This window comes from Dunckerocampus dactyliophorus, chromosome 16 (genome assembly GCF_027744805.1).
Source record: "Dunckerocampus dactyliophorus isolate RoL2022-P2 chromosome 16, RoL_Ddac_1.1, whole genome shotgun sequence".
NCBI lineage: Eukaryota > Metazoa > Chordata > Actinopteri > Syngnathiformes > Syngnathidae > Dunckerocampus > Dunckerocampus dactyliophorus.
The window spans coordinates 15,864,854-15,885,000 of NC_072834.1; the positions used below are offsets into that span (position 1 = coordinate 15,864,854).

Here is a 20,147-nt window from a genome sequence, read left to right on the forward strand (position 1 = left end):
TTTGATACATTTTTTAATTTTGTAAAAAGGCTAAAAATCCTTTAGCTATATTTAAAGACAAAGCTTTGTTTTATTATTCCCCTAAAGTCCTGTGTATAAGCCGCTACTTTTTTCGCAAACTTTGAACTCTGCGGCGTATACACTGGTGCGGCTAATATGTGGCTAAAACTACATTTCCCATGATGCTTGGTGTGGTCATGTTGTAATCTCGTGACATCTATACTTCAGAACTACTACTAATCGTTTAAATATGTAATTCAGAAAACACTATTACTAAGATAGTCCATCATAAGGGCAAAAAAAGTTCAGGAAACAACCAAAACATGGCAAGAAGCCACCATTCTTGGCTCTTGCTAACCCTGCTGTCGTTGCACACGCTTGAGTGAGCAACATCAATCACAGTTTATACTGTAACCAAATGTAAAACATTGTTGAATTTAGAATTGTTCAATAAACACCATAAACATACCGCCAAGACTGCAAAGCTGATGATGAATGAAAACAAAAGGAAATGTAACATAAAAGCGGAGGTGTACCTTCATCCAGGAGAATCCACGCAGGGATCCACGCATTATGATGACACACCAAGGTGCCACTGTACCGTGGTTCTTATGAAGTCCAAAGGATAAATCCAGCAGAAATAATGAGTCATGTGCAATAATTTCAGAAGTGACCCTACGCAAACCTTACATACGGAAATGTACGTATCTCCACAGGCATACACATCACATCCGCTGACGTAATTAAACAGAAATACTGATACATTAAATATACCGTAGATATATAAAAGAAAACATAAAATGCTGTGTTGTTCTCTTGGAGATGAATGAATTATCCATCTCAATTTAACAAATGGCCCTACGTAAACCTTACGTACGTAGCGTCACAGGCGCTGACGTTCTTCTTCCTCTTCCTGTTTATGGCGGGTCGCAACCAACGTTTCGGTGCATACCGCCACCTACTGTACCGGAATTTAGACGCATTGTGCACACTGGCAATCAACCCGGTAGTGACAAACTTCCATCGTACAAAACACACAAAGAAATGGACATGATGCCGCTTTCAAGTTAACGCAAGCAATGAGCAGTTTGAGGATAAGCGGCATAGAAGATGGATGGATGGCAATGGATGTGGCTGTCAAGGAAACACAACCGCTTCACGTAGGACTACTGCTGTTGAAGGAAACAGCTCACCAAAACAGAGAGAGCCGACGTTTTTTTTTTTTTTCCCAACAAGCTCTTTTATTGAATTTTGGAAAAATAATGTCAAAAACTTCAAACCCAACGCTTCTCTTACATCCGAGGAATGTTCTTTGTGCACAGACAATTCAAATCACATCAACATAAATATACATTTGTGTAAAGGAAAATCAAGGTAAGTACATCTCCACAAATCAGAGCATAGACAAACAATTTCCACATGGAACTACATGGTCATACTTCATCTTCATCTTCAGGATTTATATTCACATTCTTGACATACGCAACAAATGGTGTTCATATTCCTTTGAAAACCCGTGTTTTATTCTTCAATATGTACGTTGTCCTTTGAAGCGGGAGATTTGACAACATTGGTCTTAACCAATGTGATATATGGGGCCTTTGGGTTCTTTTCCGCCAAAGTGCTATGCATTTCCATGCGTTTTTCTGGGCCTCGCATACCCAACAGAAAAAGTGCAGGATTCATCAGAAGGGGTTTTCAGAATTATTTTCTCAAGTGTGAGCCTAACCTCCTCCCAATTTTTTCACATTGCCATAAACAGTGGAATAAAGCTCCCTTATTCTCTATACATTTTGTACATATATCCAGTATGTTTGTGTTATATTTGTTCAATTCAACAGGAGTTGCATACATACGCATTAACCATTTATAATATATTCATTTAAGTCTTCCATTCGTTGATTTGGTTTGCACCTGGGCACACGCCCTCCTCGTCTGCTCCTCCGAAATGTCAAGTTGTAATTCTTCTTTCCAGGCCGTCAAATTTTCTGTGTATTGTCAGAGGATGCCGTTGTCAAAAAACTCTGAGAGAGCCGACATTTTAACGGAATTAGGACGCTGTTCAATTCTGACACGTATTCACCAAGCATTGGATTGTTCACCCACTAATAGGGAACGTGAGCTGGGACTAGACCACCGTGAGAAACGGTCAGTTTCACCCGACTGATCATACAACACAATGTATGAAAGGGTTAAAAAATCTTTCCGTGCACTTTATATCCCATTTTACATTTTTCTATATTTCTGAGGTATAACATTGGAGTGTAGTTGCTGTGTGATAAGTTTAATGTTGTTGAAACCGTGAGTCAGACTGCTATACTGAGTAATGACCTACTGCAATTTCCACTGGGTTGACAAGCTCATCATGAGTTTATTCCTAGCTAGTGATTGGCTCCTGTCAAATAAAGAGCTGACCGGTCCTCACGGACTCGTACGCACCACAATATGCCATTTTATGACATGGATATGTGCGGCTTCTGCACCGGTGCGGCTTATACTCTGGAAATGATGGTAGTTATTAGCAGAGGTGTGAACTCCAGTCACAATTTTGATGACTTTGGACTCGACTTGCCAATACCATCAAAGACTTGCAACTCGATTTGGGCCTGACATCAATGACTTGGGACTCAACTCAGATTTTAGTCTGATGACTTGAACATACTTGAGATTTAAAAGTATTCAACTGACGCAGCGGTTCCCAAACTTTTTACAGTGGCGTACCCCTTCAGACGTTTGACCTGAAGCAATGTACCCCTACTCCTGCACACTTAAAAACAAACCTTTTTATCTGAATTAACTTCTAGTGAACATAATTCTTTCATTATTTTATGGTAATTCCCGGTCAAAAATGTGTAAGTTTCACATGAGCCCTGATAAATAGATAAATAATCATCCCACATATCTTTTATTCCAGTCTGATGTTGGCACCCTTCCGTTTGAATCGGTTGAATTTGAGCTTCACTTTTTTTGTCCACTCACGATGGCTATGGTTTAAGTCTGCATATTCATTTAATACCAAATTGAAGGGGAAAGTGTAACAGTCACGATGAAGCATTATCCGAAGTACAAAAATACATACAACCAATGATAAAGCCTCATTTTCGGGGGAATCCTCACTCACAGTGACAGGTTTTCACCGCTGCATTGTGCGGCGATTGGAACACCAATTGGGGTACCCCTGGGGGTACGCGTACCCCACTTTTGGAACCTAGGAACGAATGTGATCGTTATGTCATTTCCAGTAAGACAACAAATAACCCTCATTGAATGCGTCTATTAACGTCCAATGAGGTTTAACAAACAAACCACCAGGGTGTGGATTACATTTCTGGGCACTGACTAAATCCTGAAAGGTATGTCAGCACTCTTTTTCTGTGACGAAGTCTTGTCACGCTGGTCTGATTAAAAAAAATTTTAAAGTTCAATTTTATTTCTACAATGTGCCGTAGGCCAATAAAAAACAAGCTGCTGATTCTTCTACTCCTTTTTTTGAGCACAAAAATGTGTGCAAATGTCATTACATGCATTCCCACTGCCTGTGTTATTTTTCTGCCAAAACACCACACAGTGCCGTTATTATTAAACCCCCATGTGTGGGATTGACTTGAAATTTCTCACACAGCTCATTGCGCTGTGCTATAGACACATTCTGTAACTTTAGGGTGTTTAGCCGAATCGCCACAAAATTTGGTATACACCTTTAGGGGACCGACAAGCATGTGTGTAAAATTTGATAGACTGAAAAACATAGCCGCCATCAAACGAAAGGTACTTAGCAACTTGTGCAGAAGTCACTGTCTAATGTTCGTAAAACTTTGGGGATATTTGGATTGCATGTATTCTAGCATTCTTTCAAATCATTTTGACCACAACCAATAGGAGGCGCCAAATGTCATTGACAGACTTATGTTGCTCAGTGTTCGCCAGTACAGTAATGAACAGTTTTGACGCAAACATGTAATGGCACAATCTCTGAGATCCAGTACGCAAATTGTATCAAAAAATTTTGATACATGATGGCAAAATATTAGAAGCTTCTCTCAGTACAGTGGAACCTTGGTTAGCGTCATTAATCAGTTCCAGAAGGTCCACCTCAAGCTACAGTATCCGCAGGGTCTTAAAAATCTTAGTCTTAGTTCAATAATTTCAAGGTAAGGCAATAAAAAGTGTAAAATTCTTTTAAAATCTAAAAAAATGGCTTAAATACGATTTTGAAAGGTATTAAATGCATTAAGGTTACTTTTATTTAAAACAAATGCAGTGCATAAACTTCACTGAAGCGGAAGTCTCGCCTTTAAACGTTAAGGCCGCTATAACATAACTACAAAACGGAATTAAAATACCTGTGCAGCCCGGTCAGAATTTATCGAGTGCAACGAGCTAGTGTGCTGTGCGGGGGCTACGGTATGTTACGGCGGAGCATATCCACGGACAACTCTTATGGAAATCCCATAGCAGCACCAACTTACTTGTATAAGATGGGTCAGTGCAAGGTCAACAATTTTTGGCTTTAGAACAAACCACTGAATGCATGGTTGAAGCCGGTGGATGGAAACATATGAGGCACGGATGAGAACTGGGTCTAAAGTTAGATTCATTATGGTCTTAAATTAAATAAAGTCTTAAATTTGGCTTCCTGAAATCTGCAGAGACCCTGCACACAATTTTTTTTCCCTAAGAAATAATGCAAATCCAATTAATCCATTCCAGACACCATAAAAGGTAACACAAAACACTTAAAAAAAAAAATATATATATAGCATTATATGCAGAAAACTATTGGAAATGCACACAAATACATATAAATGATGACAGAAAGGGATAAATAAACATTTACCGTCACTTTTACCTTCAAAGAAGACGTGAATGTTGCCAAAGACGGCTATGAGGGAGCGAGAAACAGACGGACACCACCTTCATGTTTATCATAGCATTTTATTACAATGCTGGCACTTACAACTCCTTTGTGGGTTATTTTGCAGCTGTGATCAATAAGAAAAGCACAGACTTGTGGTGTCACTGTGTTAGTCAGCAAAGAACTACAAAGCCAGCCGCTGATGTCATAAACGGGCCACGGAGCTGGGGGATAATGACTTGCAGTTCCAGTTTCCATGCTAACACGCTGCTAAGAGGGATGCTTTGTGATAAACATACTGTATATTAAGAACACAGTTGGACTCAGTTAATAACATGACAAGACGCATGCCATATTGTACCATGTACTCTAACCAGGAAAAAATTTATGCAAAATTTTTCCATGTAAACCGAAAAATACACTAACCAGGGCGTACAATAACTATGGATAAGTACACCACTGCACACTATGACTATGGATAAAAATAAAGGATTTTAGAAAATAGTCAAAAGAATGGATCCTTGCGGTCATTAACATGAAGAGAATCATTCATTTGTGTTTTTTTAAATACAGCAAAGACATAGAACAGGAATACTTGCTTTCTGGTTTGCAGACAGAAGAAGTAAGCTCATATGAGGTATCAGGAAGTGGATGGTACACTTTGTTGGCGTCCCAGCGGTCACCCTTGATTAATGCCCATCATCATCTGACTCACTGCAGTGCCTTACACGATGATGTCCACTGTGCTAAAACATCTGTTTGATGGAGCGCTTTGTTTCCTTCCACTGGCTTCCTGCACTATTGGTTATTGACAGAAAGGCTCATACTTGCACCTTATTCCTCTCTCCGCATTGCAGGAGCTGACTGTTTTCTAAACCATGCCTTGAGAGAGAGCGAGAGGATCTATATGCTCTATCTATGTTTCAGAACTTGTATGGCTTTGGCAATGGTCCTGCTGTAGTTTTATAGGTCCCACATTTTATACTATATTTTTCAACTATTTTAAATAAGACTCGGAGTTGTGCTGTCCAAATTCTAGCCTTAGTGCTGGAATTTAGACAAAAATGTTTTTAGTAAGCCCTACGAGGACCACGCCATTTTATGTAGCTTTAAAGCTAATGAGCTGTGTTTGTCTCCGACAGAGTGTGTGTCTCCAAGGAGCTGTAACTCTGCACCATAATAGATGCCATATATTGCATACAACAATGTACCATTACAGAGCGGGACAGGAGGACACAAACGTTAGCAATACTAGCATAGCTATGTGAGCTACAGTGCTACCATTACACTCGTATTATCATAGCAACATCATGCTAGTTTAGCCTATTCGCTGAAGGAAAAACAAAATGCATTCGTTTATTTTAAGATGCGTAGCGAAGCCCGCTTTATGCAATTGTATAAATTATTGTTCAATAAGCCGCACAAAAATCCAGCGTTCTAACCACCGTCACAAAAAACGTGACATGAAACCTCAACATATGTCACAAGTCTCGAGTTCAGCGAGCTTCGAAGATACAAGCTTTTGCAAGCTTGTAAATAAACATAGTTGGAACCTCCAATGTAAAATCCTGCTGAGGCTGCACAATTTGGAATTCAGCCAAATGTTAATTTAGCAAGTGTCCAACGTGATAGATACCATATATCACATACGACAGTGTAACATGAGTTTCACTCATGAGGAGTGGGACAGGACGCAAAGTTGTCATATGTGGTGCTAATAAATACGGTGCTAACATTACACTCAAATTTAAATAGCTTCTTTAAGCTTGGTTAGCCTATTTGCTGAAATAAAACAAAAACGTACAGCTCCCACGTTTTTAGAGGTGACAGGCAGTGCTCTAGGCTTTATTTTAATATGTGTAGCGAAGCCTGCGTTTTTCTTTTTTGCACAAAGCGGTCCTCAGTGAAGTGGTGGGCGTATACATGAGTTGGGCTCATCTAGCAAGGGGCGGTTCAGAAGCTGTATCATGTCCATGAGGAAGGTTTTTATTCTTTGTTGTCATTTAAAGCTGCAAATTCAAAAGCGCCTCATCTCTCAAAAGTGGTGCAAAAATGAGAGAGATGATTGATGATAGATTTTTCTGACGTTTGGTGCTCATAAACAGGCTGTAGGGACACATATCGCTGTTAGCGCATCATTAAAGTCAACTTTGCATAGTAGGGGACTTTAAAGGTGTTGACTTCTCTTGGAATGTATCTACTATGCTGGCTTTTCCAAGATTGCTGTGTGCAGGTGATGCTGTTAGCCGTCTGTGGAGGCCAAGTGACAGCATGGTTTTCCCCATGGTGCTGTTGAGCCAAGGCACTGAGCCATCTGTCAGAGTTAGCCTCCTGCTGCGACCTCCTCAATCTCGCTGGGACTGCTCTGAGTCGTTCATTTAGGAGTTAGATACAGTACCTTACTAATTCCGAGGACTTAGCTGTGGTAGCTGCTTCGACCAAGATGAGTTGGACATGGATAATGACACACTCTATACCATTGTGTGCAATGAATGGGGATTATGTAGGGGAAGAATCCTGGCGTCAGCCTGTGAAAGTGTCCGGTAACTTTTCACTGAATGCAACTATATAGACCCCATGCAGACCGGCGGGCGTGGCTGCTTTGCATGGTCCGAATTCCAGTCTTGTTAGTGTAAAATCAATACCACAGTGTAACAGTATGGAGATATTTACGAGATTGAACAATTATGTTTGCCCGGGAAGAATTAGGTTAAATGATAGAGAGCTTTATCTAGTGGTGCAGTTATCGATTCCGACTCGGGACGGCTTTATTTTAGCGCAGCCCAGCCCAGATTGGCTGTTCCCTGAGCACGCTGATCAATGTGGATATGTCTGCCTCTCACTGCATTGCTGTGATAATTAGGCCCTGGAGGACATCATTGCATTGGCAGATTAAGCATTTGGGCTCGCTGGATTCAGGTGAATCTGAACACAAGGACCTTTAGGCTGCGTACGCACTTTCGGTGCAATACTCCGGTCCAGACCACAATTTGAAAAAATATTCTTGGTTTACTGATTATTCACACTGGTATTTTTGTCACGGGACCAAGGCTGTGCAGAAAATATTGGTTATTTTTATACTTATTTTTAGATTTCACAAAAAGCTTCTAAAGTATACTTCTAAAGAGTGCCGTTGTCACACACACAGGGAGAGACATCAGTTCCAAGGCATTTTTTGTACCATTTATCCCTTTTTCCACTGTGACGGGTTCGGACCTGGTTCAGAGTAGGAATTCAGAGCTTTGGTTTTCCATTGTCATGGTTCCATAGGGGTGCTGAACTGGTGCCGTATGTTTTGGTTCACCTCCGGCTCCAAAAGGTTGCTTGGCTGAGTGCTGAACCGTATGCATAATGAAGTGGGGGAGGTGTTATCTCAGGTAAATACCTGCCGGTCACCTCAGTTTCAAATTCATTGACTCATTTTTTGTAAATATGAGAGCCAGAGTAGACTTTAATTTAGTCAGCAAATACTGGAATTTGACCAAACTATTATACAAATGTCTTGAAATATTTAATACAAATACAACACACGTCACACATTGCTGTGAATGATGTGGAGGATTATTAAACTTTAAATGCGTTTGCACATTTCTTAATATTAAATCGCCATCTGTTGGGAAGGAGTGTGTTTCCACCATATACACACCATTTTGTAATATACACATATAAGTCACCATCAAGAGGGTTTATTCCTTTAATCCATGCTCATGTTACATTTAGGTTATGTTTTTATGGTTATTTCTAGCATACAATCGCACTTTGGTCATGGAGAGAAGTATTTTATTTTGGAGAGAAGGAAGTGTTTCATCTCCGTGACAGAGCTGTGTGTGATCACTGCTTCATGGTAACATTGAAGAACAAATACTGTGGTCTTACATAACAGTTATTCTTTGCTTGAATACTAAACAAAATGATAGCTGTAAGTATTTTTTTAATTATTGCCTGGTAGTTTGTCAAATTCTGACAGAAGATTACCGTAGTAATCCTCAAAAGCTCCAGGCAAGTCATTGCTTTTCAGCCAGACGTTTGACAAAATAAACATTCAAATGCATCACCACGCAGATCTCCCTTTTGTTATTTCCTGATTGGAGGCGTAACCCTTATGATGTAATGACACGGCTCCCTAGGACAATGGAAAATAAATCTGGTTGGCCTGTTCACGGCCAACAGTGGTTCAACTCCAGCTCTGAACTAAATCTACACCAGCACCAAAGTTCGCTGCGGTGGAAAAGGGGTAATTGTAACACTGGTCCGTGTCATTGCTCCGTGTAGCGTTCACACTTGAGCTCAAGTGAACCAAACTGTAGCAGACTTCCCTTGCAAGCGAGAGCTTAGTCTTGGTCTGCTTGTTTGGTGCGCACCAACGTTCGGATAATCGCATTCACACTTGACCAAACGAACGTACTAGCAGGGCAAACGCACAAGTTCGTGTGAACCAAACCAAACGTGACAAGCGTGAACGCACCTTTAGTTCGGAAGTATAATGGTTGCTGGAAAAAACAGAAAAGAAAGGAGACTCACGGGGTTTACTTAACTGTGACAATGTTGCATCTTGTAACCACCCTTGTCCTCCGCAGGGCTGCAGTATGTTTGTGTCGGTGAAGGCCTTCGAGGGGCAGCAGTACTCCACCCTGAAGAGGCAGTGCCTGCAGAGCGGCCTGCTTTTTGAGGACCCCCGTTTCCCTGCCATCGATGACTCGCTCTTTTACCAGGGCAACAGGATCGGACGTGTGGTGTGGAAGAGGCCGCGGGTAAGTTGCTGGAAACGGTTATCGGGGCACAGGACCATATTTGGTAACTTATGTAAGGATATGTGGCTAGTGTTGACAAACAGAAATGTCTTTTTTCCTGTTTTAATAAGTTATCAATTTTTTCACATTCTTTATTCTTTGTCTCCCTGTTACTAAAGGGGAACATTTTAAACACAGGAAGTGGGAAAACTATCAATAATTCCTGAGATGGGGAGAAGGTATAAGATTAAAGTATAAGATTAAATAGGTTCCGTTTCTTTCTTCTCCTTTTCGGACATGTTGAATTGTGTGTAAGTGTAAGCATCTGATATTCCTTTTATTAAGACTTTTTGAAACAAATGAAACCAATAAATATAATACAAAAAATATGTAAATAGCAGATACATAAAAATAAATGAATAAGTACATTATGTCAGTAATCAATCGCTTTTTAATTATTATTTTTTTTTACATAATTGTATGCAATTAAGAAATAATTTATGCATGCAGCCAGGCTGCAATTGTGGATGGAATAACCTCCTTCTGCCCGTGCGCTGCTTCAGCGACAGCCAGCGTGCATTGCCATGGAAACTGGGTCACGCAGATTATATGTTTTGGTCTGTGCTGATGTCAGTCATGCAGACTGAGCGCTGCGAGATGAGCGGAAGGGAAAGAGGAAGGGAAGAAAAGCAGGAGGAGCTTCCCTTTCAAAGTCAGCCGAGCACGTGTGATTGTTTTATATTGTAAAATATGCATAGATGCAGCTCACTGAGGCTACAAGTTTACATACTCTAAAGCAGGGGTCTCAAGCTCGGGGCCCGGGGGCCATTTGTGGTCCGCCGAGTCACATTTTGCAGCCCGCAACTTGTCTTCAAAGATGACTGTAATACGGCGTGCGACAACCCAACTAAGAGTGAGTGAGTCACTTAAAAAAATGTGGTAAAAAAAATTCCACCCATTTCCTATACCGCTTGTCTTCATTAGGGTCACAGGTAAGCTGGAGCCTATCCCAGCTGAATGCAGCAAAATATAAACTGTGAAATGATTTATTTATTTATTTGATTCACCCTATTACTGTAGGAAGATATTATTGTTATTTTGAGCCATGTATCGCGTGTCTTATCGTGAGGTACCTCGAGATTCCCAGCCCTCCTCCCAATACTTGATGCGGCCCAGCCTCACTCAGACTTTACCTCCAGTGGCCCTCAGGTAAATTGTGTTTGAGACCCCTGCTCTGAAGAATATTTTAATTTTATAGCTGATGTCCTACATAAGGACTGCACTGTACTGAGAAGGTTAGCCGAACGCACCTTTTAATAATAACAAACCTCCGGATGAGCATTATTACAAGAACAATAATGGACATTTACCACACAATTTCACTCCATTCTACTGAAACCATCAAGCAGCATTTCCTCATCCTCTTTGCTAATGGCTACTAAAAGCTCTTTCAACACTGCAGGAAACTTGGCTTCACGGAGGTGGGGAGAAAAAGTGCGGGATAATAGAGTTTCACATCAAACTACTTCGGGAATGGAGCGTGGTTTTAACAGAATGAAGTGGAAATTGAATGCGATTCCTGACAAGAGCTCATCACACGCGCAGGGATGCTTTTTGTGCACCACCCTTGGAGTAAACATTGCATCAAACTACACCTGGTTATGATCCAAGACACTACTTTTCTTTCTAGTGTTCTCACATTAATAACTGAAAGCCTGAATGAAAAGCAGGCTTGCGGGCACCTTGTGGTCGTGGGCGGCTACCTGGTGCCCGCGGGCACTGTGTTGGTGACCCCTGCTCTAAACCCTACATTACAGTAATCCCTCGCCACGTTGCTCTTCCAATTTCACTGCTTCACTCCATCACATTTTCATATATTAACAAATAAATCATGCTGTTTTGTGGTTGAATACGGCCTATTATTAGGGGGGAAAAAAAGAAAAAAAAGGCATATTCAAGCAAATTTTATTTTCTTTTTGCCTAAATTAACCTTTTTCAATAATAAAAAATGGCTAAATGAAGTAAAATACAAATAATGACACACACAAGCACCAGACTTGATCTCCAGAACAACAACCTTTCATTGCAGGTTTGAATCATCTCACAACAGGCACAATAATCATCAATTAAAAACACGGGCTAGTGTTGCAAGCTAAAACTCAATCCTGAACCCCCAACGTCACTTTCTGACTGCCCCCCACTCAGCTCCTTTAGCACCAGAACACATTTACAGCTACAAACACGGGCGCAATAACTTTGCTTTGCTGTAACTATAAAAATATTTCATTTGTAAATAAGGAATCCTACTGTGTGGAAATAAACTTGTCACGGTCGGGTCTGGTACCAATTAACCACCATAAACAAGGGATTGCTGTATACCTCCTAGTTATTAAACACATTTAAAATGTAGTTGTCCACATTAACAAACAAGGCATACAGTATACAATATTGTGCTTTCATAATGTGCAGTAACTTGTACAAACATCTTCCTGCTGGAAAATGTTGGGTGAATTGACTTGACTGCTGGATTCATTGCTACAGCACACTTTTCCCCCTGCAGATAGTGCCACCAAAGCACTTTCTATCAAACGAAAAAGAATTACTTACAATTTAAAGTAGAGAAAAGAAATCTGTGAATATGCGGGGAATGACAGAGAGACAGCAACTCCCATCTTGGTGCCATGTTATTTATTGGCTTGACAGGTGAAGAAACATTGTCAACATTGTAGATGTTCGGCAGGCAGCTCACAGCTCATATTTTTTTATATATCATATTTTTTTAACACAGTCTGCATGCAAAGATGGGCCCCACCTGGCTGGCCGCGTTGTCATCGGCAGGGTGAAGGTTCAGGGGCATCCCAGTGAGCGGGAACGTTATCCTTGCTCTGATGCATCCAGGCGATATTTATGGCTGCACTGAAGTCCCAGTAGCGGCGCAGGCGAGCATAAACAGCGAGGGCTAATAAAATGTTGCTGCTCTTTCGTCGTCTCGTGCGGGCCGCCGCTCTGTCCTTCCTCCTCGTCCTACTGTCGAGCTAAATGTAATTGAGGAAAACAAATTAAGTATAGTGTACGCTAACAAGGTATTGCCGTACTTGACCAGCAGCACTACAGGAAGTGACTATTGAGGACTATATGGAGAGGGAAGGAAAGACCATCTGTATCAAGGGTTTAAAGATTGAGCAAAATTGACTTTTTAATGATGTCCTAGCAGTGATATGCATCTCTGGAGCCCAGCTAGATGAGCCGGCCCCGGTATATCCCCACCACGTCACAGAAGACAGACAGCTTTGTAAGAAAGCAGGCTTTGCTACACATCTTAAAATAAAGCCAGTCAGTTACAGATGTGGGAGCTGAAAGTTTGATTGGTTTGTTTTTCTTCGATGTATAGGCTAACCTAGCATGATGTTGCTGTTAAAATATGACTCTAATGTTCGCACAGTAGCTCACTTGGCTATGCTAGTGTTGCCAACGTTTGACTTTGTGATGAGAATTTGAAGTTAGGATAGACTTCAGAGGCGTAGATTTCCAAAAATGTTTGAATACCAACTTCTACAAGCTCAGTGGGAATTGACCTTAGAGATTTCAGCGGTTTTTATTTACAAGCTAGCGACATTTTTGTGATGTATGTTGATGACTTGCGTGACGTCTTTCGTTGCAGTGTTTCCTATTAGTTTTATGCAACTTTAGTGTGTTATTGAACAGTAATACATTATATAATGTATATATAATATATAACAATATACAATGACGTAAAGCAGGCTTCACTACACATTGTAAAATCCACCCTGGAGCTCTGCCAACTGCCAACTCAGTCAGCTGCAGACGTGGGAGCTGTAAGTTTGATCATTTTGTTTTCTTCAGCAAGTAGGCTATAATGTTAGCACTGTAGCTCACTTGGCTATGCTAGTGCTGCTTACATTTGATTTCGTTAGTGACATGGATTTGAACTTAGGATATACTTTATATATTTCTGTAAATTTTGTCCGAATTCCAAATTGTACAACCTCAGTAGTACTTGATGTTAGAGGTTCCAACGGTGATTCTTTAAAAATTCATATCTTTTAAGAAATTGTGACATACATTGAGGTTTTGTGTGACGTCTTTTGTGGCGGTGATCTAACGTGGGTATTTTGTGCGACTTAAGAGGTTTATTTAACAATAGTTTAATAATGTATGCAATTACGTAAAGCAGGCTTTGCTATACATCTTAAAATAAATGTAATTTTCCACTTTCTTGTTATATAATCTTCTTAAATTTCCTTTTTGTATAACATTTTGACTTTTTTTTATTTTCCAAAAATTACAGGGGTGTAACGATTCATTCACTACTTCGATGCATCGATTTATATTCCTACGATTCAACTATATTTATCTGGGTTCCCAAGTTTCCATTCAGGACGACATATATATATATCGTTCTAACATTGTCGATTGAATGGATATTAGGAAATGAAGCATCGGGTGTGCTTTTTTTTTTTTTAGCACTTTTAATGATAAAGACGTTAAATGTTACAGTCAGCCTGTCAGTGACGTCATTGTCTTCAGGTTATGTGGTGGTCATGGGAGTATTCATGGTCAGTATTCATATTTAACTTATCTGTCCTTATTAGAAACTCCTTTTAAGTGAAATTTATGGGAACAATATGCAAAGTAAGGACGTTTTGTACGCCTCTAGATGGTAGTTTACGGTGCAGTAGCAGTGATGCTTAGTGATGTCATCATCCAGTGCGGCTTGTCCAGGACAAAACATACCCTTACATATGCGAAAGCAATGAATGGCGCGCACTTGCTTGTGCCGGGGAGGAAGCAGGTGAGAGGAAAGGCTGGGAAGCCGTCATTTTGACCATTTATTCCTTTTGCCACACAGTTACACTCACGTTTATTTGTTACCATGTGTCCTTACACTGCTGCACGCCATCTGCCATCACTTCACATGCAAAGTATCTGTTTGGTCTCCCCTTTTGGTCTCATCATTATCAAAACTTATTATTATAAACCCGCCACACCACGATATCCTGTTCAGTGTCTCTGTTAAGTGCGTCATCAAGACGGAGGACCCATCCCGACCCTCTCAGCGGCAAAAGGTTCAAGGAGGCCACATTACTTGCTAGCTGCTGCACCGTTCTTTCAAATGGCTGCTCTGACCATGAGGATTATTAGCACTGCTACCATTGGCCCGTACAGGTGAGAAAGTTGCAACACCTACTTGAAGATACCATACCACATTTATTTGCTGAGGAATTTGCATAATGTCCCTCACCTTAGGGTGCAAAATGCAGGTTTGGATTGCACTATTTAAAGTAAATAATAATGGCAAGCTATACCACCCTCTGTTCATCTGATTTTTTTTTTGCTTTTTTAACTCATTTGTTGTACTCCTTTATAATTTATTCTTAAGTGTGTCGGCATTATTAATCATTTATACCTGATTCCCTTACAAAAAACAACGCAAATCTAGGAAACTTCATCTGCACTGTCCAGTATTCTGGTATTTATTTCACAGTCACGCTGTTTGAATTTTTGGCTAAAACATTACTGAACCAATTTAAAATTACTGAATCGTTTTGGATTGTATCGTTTTAAATGAATCAATATCATCCTTGAATTGTATCGGCAATGACGAATCATGATACGAATCGAATCGTTATTAAAACGAATCGTTACACCGCTATTATTTAGTTTTGTTTGTTTCTCATAATATTACAACTTTTTAAAAAATAAAATTTTTTCTTTCATATTTAAACTTTATGTTACTAAAATGACAGTATATTTTTCCTCATAATATTACAAGTTTATTCTCGTAAAATTGGGAATTCTTTTCTCGTTACATTTCAACCTTTTTCTCTTCATGTTCTGTCGAATTTGGCTTATTTGAGAATATATTGTTAAAAATAAGCATCACATGACTGTCCATGGCTGTACGTGTATTCATCAAAGACTATGACTGTATGAAAATTTTCTTTTCGTAATTATGACTTTATTCCCATAATATTTTGACTTTATTCTCGTAAAATTAGAACCTATTTTGGAACATATTTTTCAAAAATTACAACTTTATTTGTTGTTTCGTTTGTTTCTCATAACACCGTATTACGACTTAGGAAAAAATTTAAAAACAATTTACATTTCAACTATATGGTACTAAAATGATGTTGTTTTTCCTCATAATATTACGATATTCTCGTAAATTTATGAGTTTATCTTGTTAGATTACCATTTTTTTGGTTTTAAGATTTTTACTTTATTCTGGCTAAATTACTGCTGATATTTTCCATTTTCACTGTTGCAGTTCATTTATATTTTCTTGTTAAATTATATTTTTTTTAATGCGTAGCTTCGGGCCACAAATGGTTCTTGGGTCGCACTTTGGACACCCCAGGATGTATGGCATCTATTATGTTGGACAAGTGCAGAGTTTGAGTGTATATGTCAAAAGTGGATCAAGTATACAATAGCGCTCCATCAGAGACAAAAACAGCTCATTAGTACATGATGATTTACAAGCCAGCACGGTTGTTTACGTGAAAAAAAGGCCACGCCTGACCAGAATAGTTTGCTTGTTCAGTTGTTGTGTGGCACTGCTGCTGGTTGTGGTGGTTGATGGATGGCGCCAAGGGGGCGACTGCAAAGCTGGTGGACAGGTTCTCAGTAGCAGGCTAAATGATGAGGCTGCGCCCTGAGGCCGCAATGTTCACATTACCTCACTGCAGGGCCGGCTGGGCGGGGATCGATACTCTATTACTCTTCTAACTGAGACACTTCCACAGAACAAAAACCAAAAACAATGATTAGCGAATTTAAAGGAAGACTGCACATTTTTTTTTAATTTTGCCCGTCATCCACAATCCTAATGTGAAACATGAGCACACATGTCTTCCCCTTTTCTGTGCTTTCTAAAGAGAGAAAAATAATTAGCATGAGAGAGCTAACAATGCACATCATGGAACACACCCTTTTCCACTATAAAGCCCACCAAAAAACATCCAACAACATTTTATCATTTTATTATACTGTACATGCTGTGACCATGCAGTAACAGGTACATTGATGATAATATGTAATACTTTCAGTATTTTAAACATGACCGGAACCTCTTTCCTGGGCACATTGATTTCACATAGCCCGTTGATAGGAACTAACACTACTTCCATCAACAATAGCGGCATAGAAAGCATGCGTCTGTTTGCAACTACAAATCATGGCAGACTTTGTGAGCATCACTGCCTACGGCTACTTTTGGACAAATGAGGATCCAGAACCTAATCTTTTTGAGCCTGAATATACGGAGGATGAGCTACAGCTTTTAGAAGCTGAGCCCACAAGAAGAGAGAGTGAAACCTTATAGCAGATGGGGGATAAGTCATTACACAGGCATGACTTAGTGGTGTAAATATGGAACTTCCCAAGCCATGCCGACAGAAATGTGGCATACAGTAGTTGCCATCGATGGAAAGGCTTTGTGTGTAAGAGCATTGCTCCAGGAGATTGCGTCACAACGAACGCGGAATTATTAGCGCTAACCAACCCCGCAGTGATAGAAACCTTTTTCCACCTACCCAAAATAAACTGGAAAAGACGCCCCAGACAAGCTGGACCAGACTCGAGAAAGTCGACTAAGTCACCATGATATTGATTGTGATACATGGAGCACATAGCACATGATATCACGACACGACACATGATATCATACACGTCCATCTAGCCGTGTATGAACATAACATGGACTGTGGGCTAATACTTCACAGATAATTTGGTTGTCTATTCGTAGTTGTTCACATGTTTGTTCTTGTTTCCTAGTCAGTTGGTGTCCTATCGCAGTGTTTTGGAGTGGGCCCGTTATGTCTCGGTAGTGAGGCGCTACGTCACGACAGCAACAATGTTGCTGGAGTTTGGTTTACATACTCCTGATCAAAACCTTAAGACCAGTTGAAAAATTGCTAGAATTTGCATTTTGCACATTTGGATCTTAATGAGGTTTTAAGTAGCGCTACAATATGCAAAAACAAGAAGGGGGAGTGAGACAAAAAGCATTTTGAAAAAGTAATTTATTTAAAAATTAATACAAAAAGTAATTTATTGAAAACAACAATTAAACAGCCTATTTCAGTTTAATTGTTGTTTTCAATAAATTACTTTTTCAAAATGCTTTTTGTCTCACTCGCCCTTCCTGTTTTTGCATATTGTAGCTCTACTTAAAACCTCATTAAGATCCAAAATGTGCAAAATGCAAATTCTAGCAATTTTTCAACTGGTCTTAAGGTTTTGATCAGGAGTGTATACAGGTCAGTTATGTAAATAAAACATTGTTGCCGTTTTTTTTACATTTTTTTTTAGGGCTTTATAGTTGAAACAGGTGGGTCCCACATGCTAGCTGTTTTTGTTTTTTCCCCGCTATTTTTCTCTCTTTAGAACATGCAGAACAGAGAAAGACGTGTGGTCATGTTTCACATCGGGATTGTGGATGATGGGTAAAATTGAAAAAAAAATGCAGTTTTCCTTTAAACCGGCATCCACAGCAGCTCCATGCACGTATGCTGCATTGTGAGCTGAAGGTGGGGCTCAACTAGTCGAGACTGGTGGGTGGGGTACTCACAGGATTTTTGCAGCAAAACTGCAGAGTCAGCCAATTGCTGACCTTGCTTGGGTGTGGATTTGCATTGAATCACATTCACATGCGGCTTTGAAGGCTTAGCTGTCGATATATGGATGATTTCATGTCATGCTCACCTTCACCTTCACCCGTGTAAACATATGGGGGCTCTGAATGACAATTAGCAGCGTCGTACAAACTTGGTACAATGATAAAAAGACTGGGTGCAAAAACCAATCCATTGTGGGTAAAGATACAGTATACACCACACACTTCAAAATACACAAAGAAAGAAACACTCTAAATGTCAGACTTGTGTTATTGGTTACAAAGCAAATACTGTACTTCCTGGTGAAAATGTTTGTCTTTTTGGTAGGGGTGCACAATAATTTTCGGACCGATAATTATCGGGCCGATATGAGGAATTATGATGTCATACCGATAAATCCCATAACATTAAAAATAGTTCAGATAACTGATAAACCAAGATAAGGCAAGATTACCCGTACTGCGGTGTGTGTTACTGCTAAGGTGGGCAAATCAAGCGCTCCTTTTCTTTTGAAGGCACCAGTGCTGCTAAAGAAGCGGCCACAAAGCTAGCCACACTGGACGGACCAGCCTTTTACCATTGTTGAAATTACCGGCTTTTGTTGGCGAGTAAAGCACTTTGAGCCATGCTTTGTACTTCCAAGCCGCTGCTATTTGTATTACATGTACGTTTGCCAGCAAAATACGGCATGATCGCCACACTCCTGCACACACTGATAGATGGATGTATGGCCATAAGCTTCACTTAGTTAGCCCTTAGTTAACTTGCTAGGTCTGGCAGCGCAGTGACTGGATAAGGACTTCAAATTCTACAGTTTTGTTTGCTTGAAAAAAATAAACGCCCATTTCTAGAAACAGAACTGTTCTCTATTTTTGTTACTTTTATATTTTGTTTAATAGTAGTGATGTCATATTTGGCTTGAACAAATCTACCGGTACAGTTTGTCAAATCCACCTTTGAGTTTCCTACTTCAAGGTGTGCACAAATGACAGTTAAGGCGCTATCCACACGGAAACGTTTTCAGGTCAAAACAGCAACATATTTTATTGTTTCAAGATTCAAGATTCAAGATACAAGAGTTTTATTGTCAGGTAGTGATGCTCTGATTCATCGGCCACCGATAAAAATTGGCAGATTTCCGTGAAGAAGCATGTGATCGGCGTATGCCAATAAATGCCTTTCAACGCTGATCACAAAAGCCAATCACCTCTGGCTCGAACTATTGCAGCATGCAGCCTGTAACGAGCGTCTGCCGCCCACTTTCCTTCACAGTGCGTGGACGTGCCAAACCAAAAACAATCATGTCTGCCGTGTGCAACTTACCTGTCGTTTGTGAGAGTGATATCAACTTTGCACCCTGCAAAACATGCCACGAAAAATATCTCGGCGGGGTAGCACGTTAAAAAGCTTTAATTTAATACGGCAAGAACAAACACTGAGTATGGTGAGTTTTCGTGGCTCACGATGTGATCATCAGTCAAACGGGAGCTGATGTAGCTAAAACGCTGGCCAACACTCGTCCGCATGTGCGTGACAGTCAGAAGTCTAAAAGGAAATAACCCCAAAAATAATTGAAGTCATCAGTCTAGATGACCAGCCTCTATCAGTGGTGGAAGACCAGGTTTGCTGACTGCCCTCTCTTTTGGAGCCCTGCTGCATGATACCTGTTGGGCGCCCCCCCTTTTTATTGTTTAATAATTCCCTTTTTTTAGGCCCCCTGTCAGTCAGGGGACCATGGAATTGCCCTAAGGTTTCCCCCTTATACAGCATCATAAATAAATTTAAACATTTACACGTAATCTAAGTAATCGGTATCTGTACCGGCCGGTTTCACTCATGGATGATCAGTATCGGAATCTGCAGCATAAGACCCTGATCGGAGCATCCCTAGTTTCATCCACACAGAAACTGCGTTCTGGA

At 40.2% G+C, this 20,147-nt stretch overlaps 1 protein-coding gene across 4 annotated transcripts in view; it reads left to right on the forward strand.

The window, feature by feature from the left end:
• capn5b (calpain 5b) overlaps window positions 1-20,147 on the forward strand; it is a 61,115-nt gene that overhangs the window by 8,220 nt on the left and 32,748 nt on the right. For all 4 annotated transcript variants that reach the window (XM_054754135.1, XM_054754132.1, XM_054754133.1 and 1 more), the window contains exon 2: window positions 9,433-9,606. In XM_054754135.1, coding sequence (XP_054610110.1) covers window positions 9,442-9,606 — 165 coding nt within the window. In that variant the 5' untranslated portion in view covers window positions 9,433-9,441. The remainder of the gene's footprint in view (window positions 1-9,432; window positions 9,607-20,147) is intronic.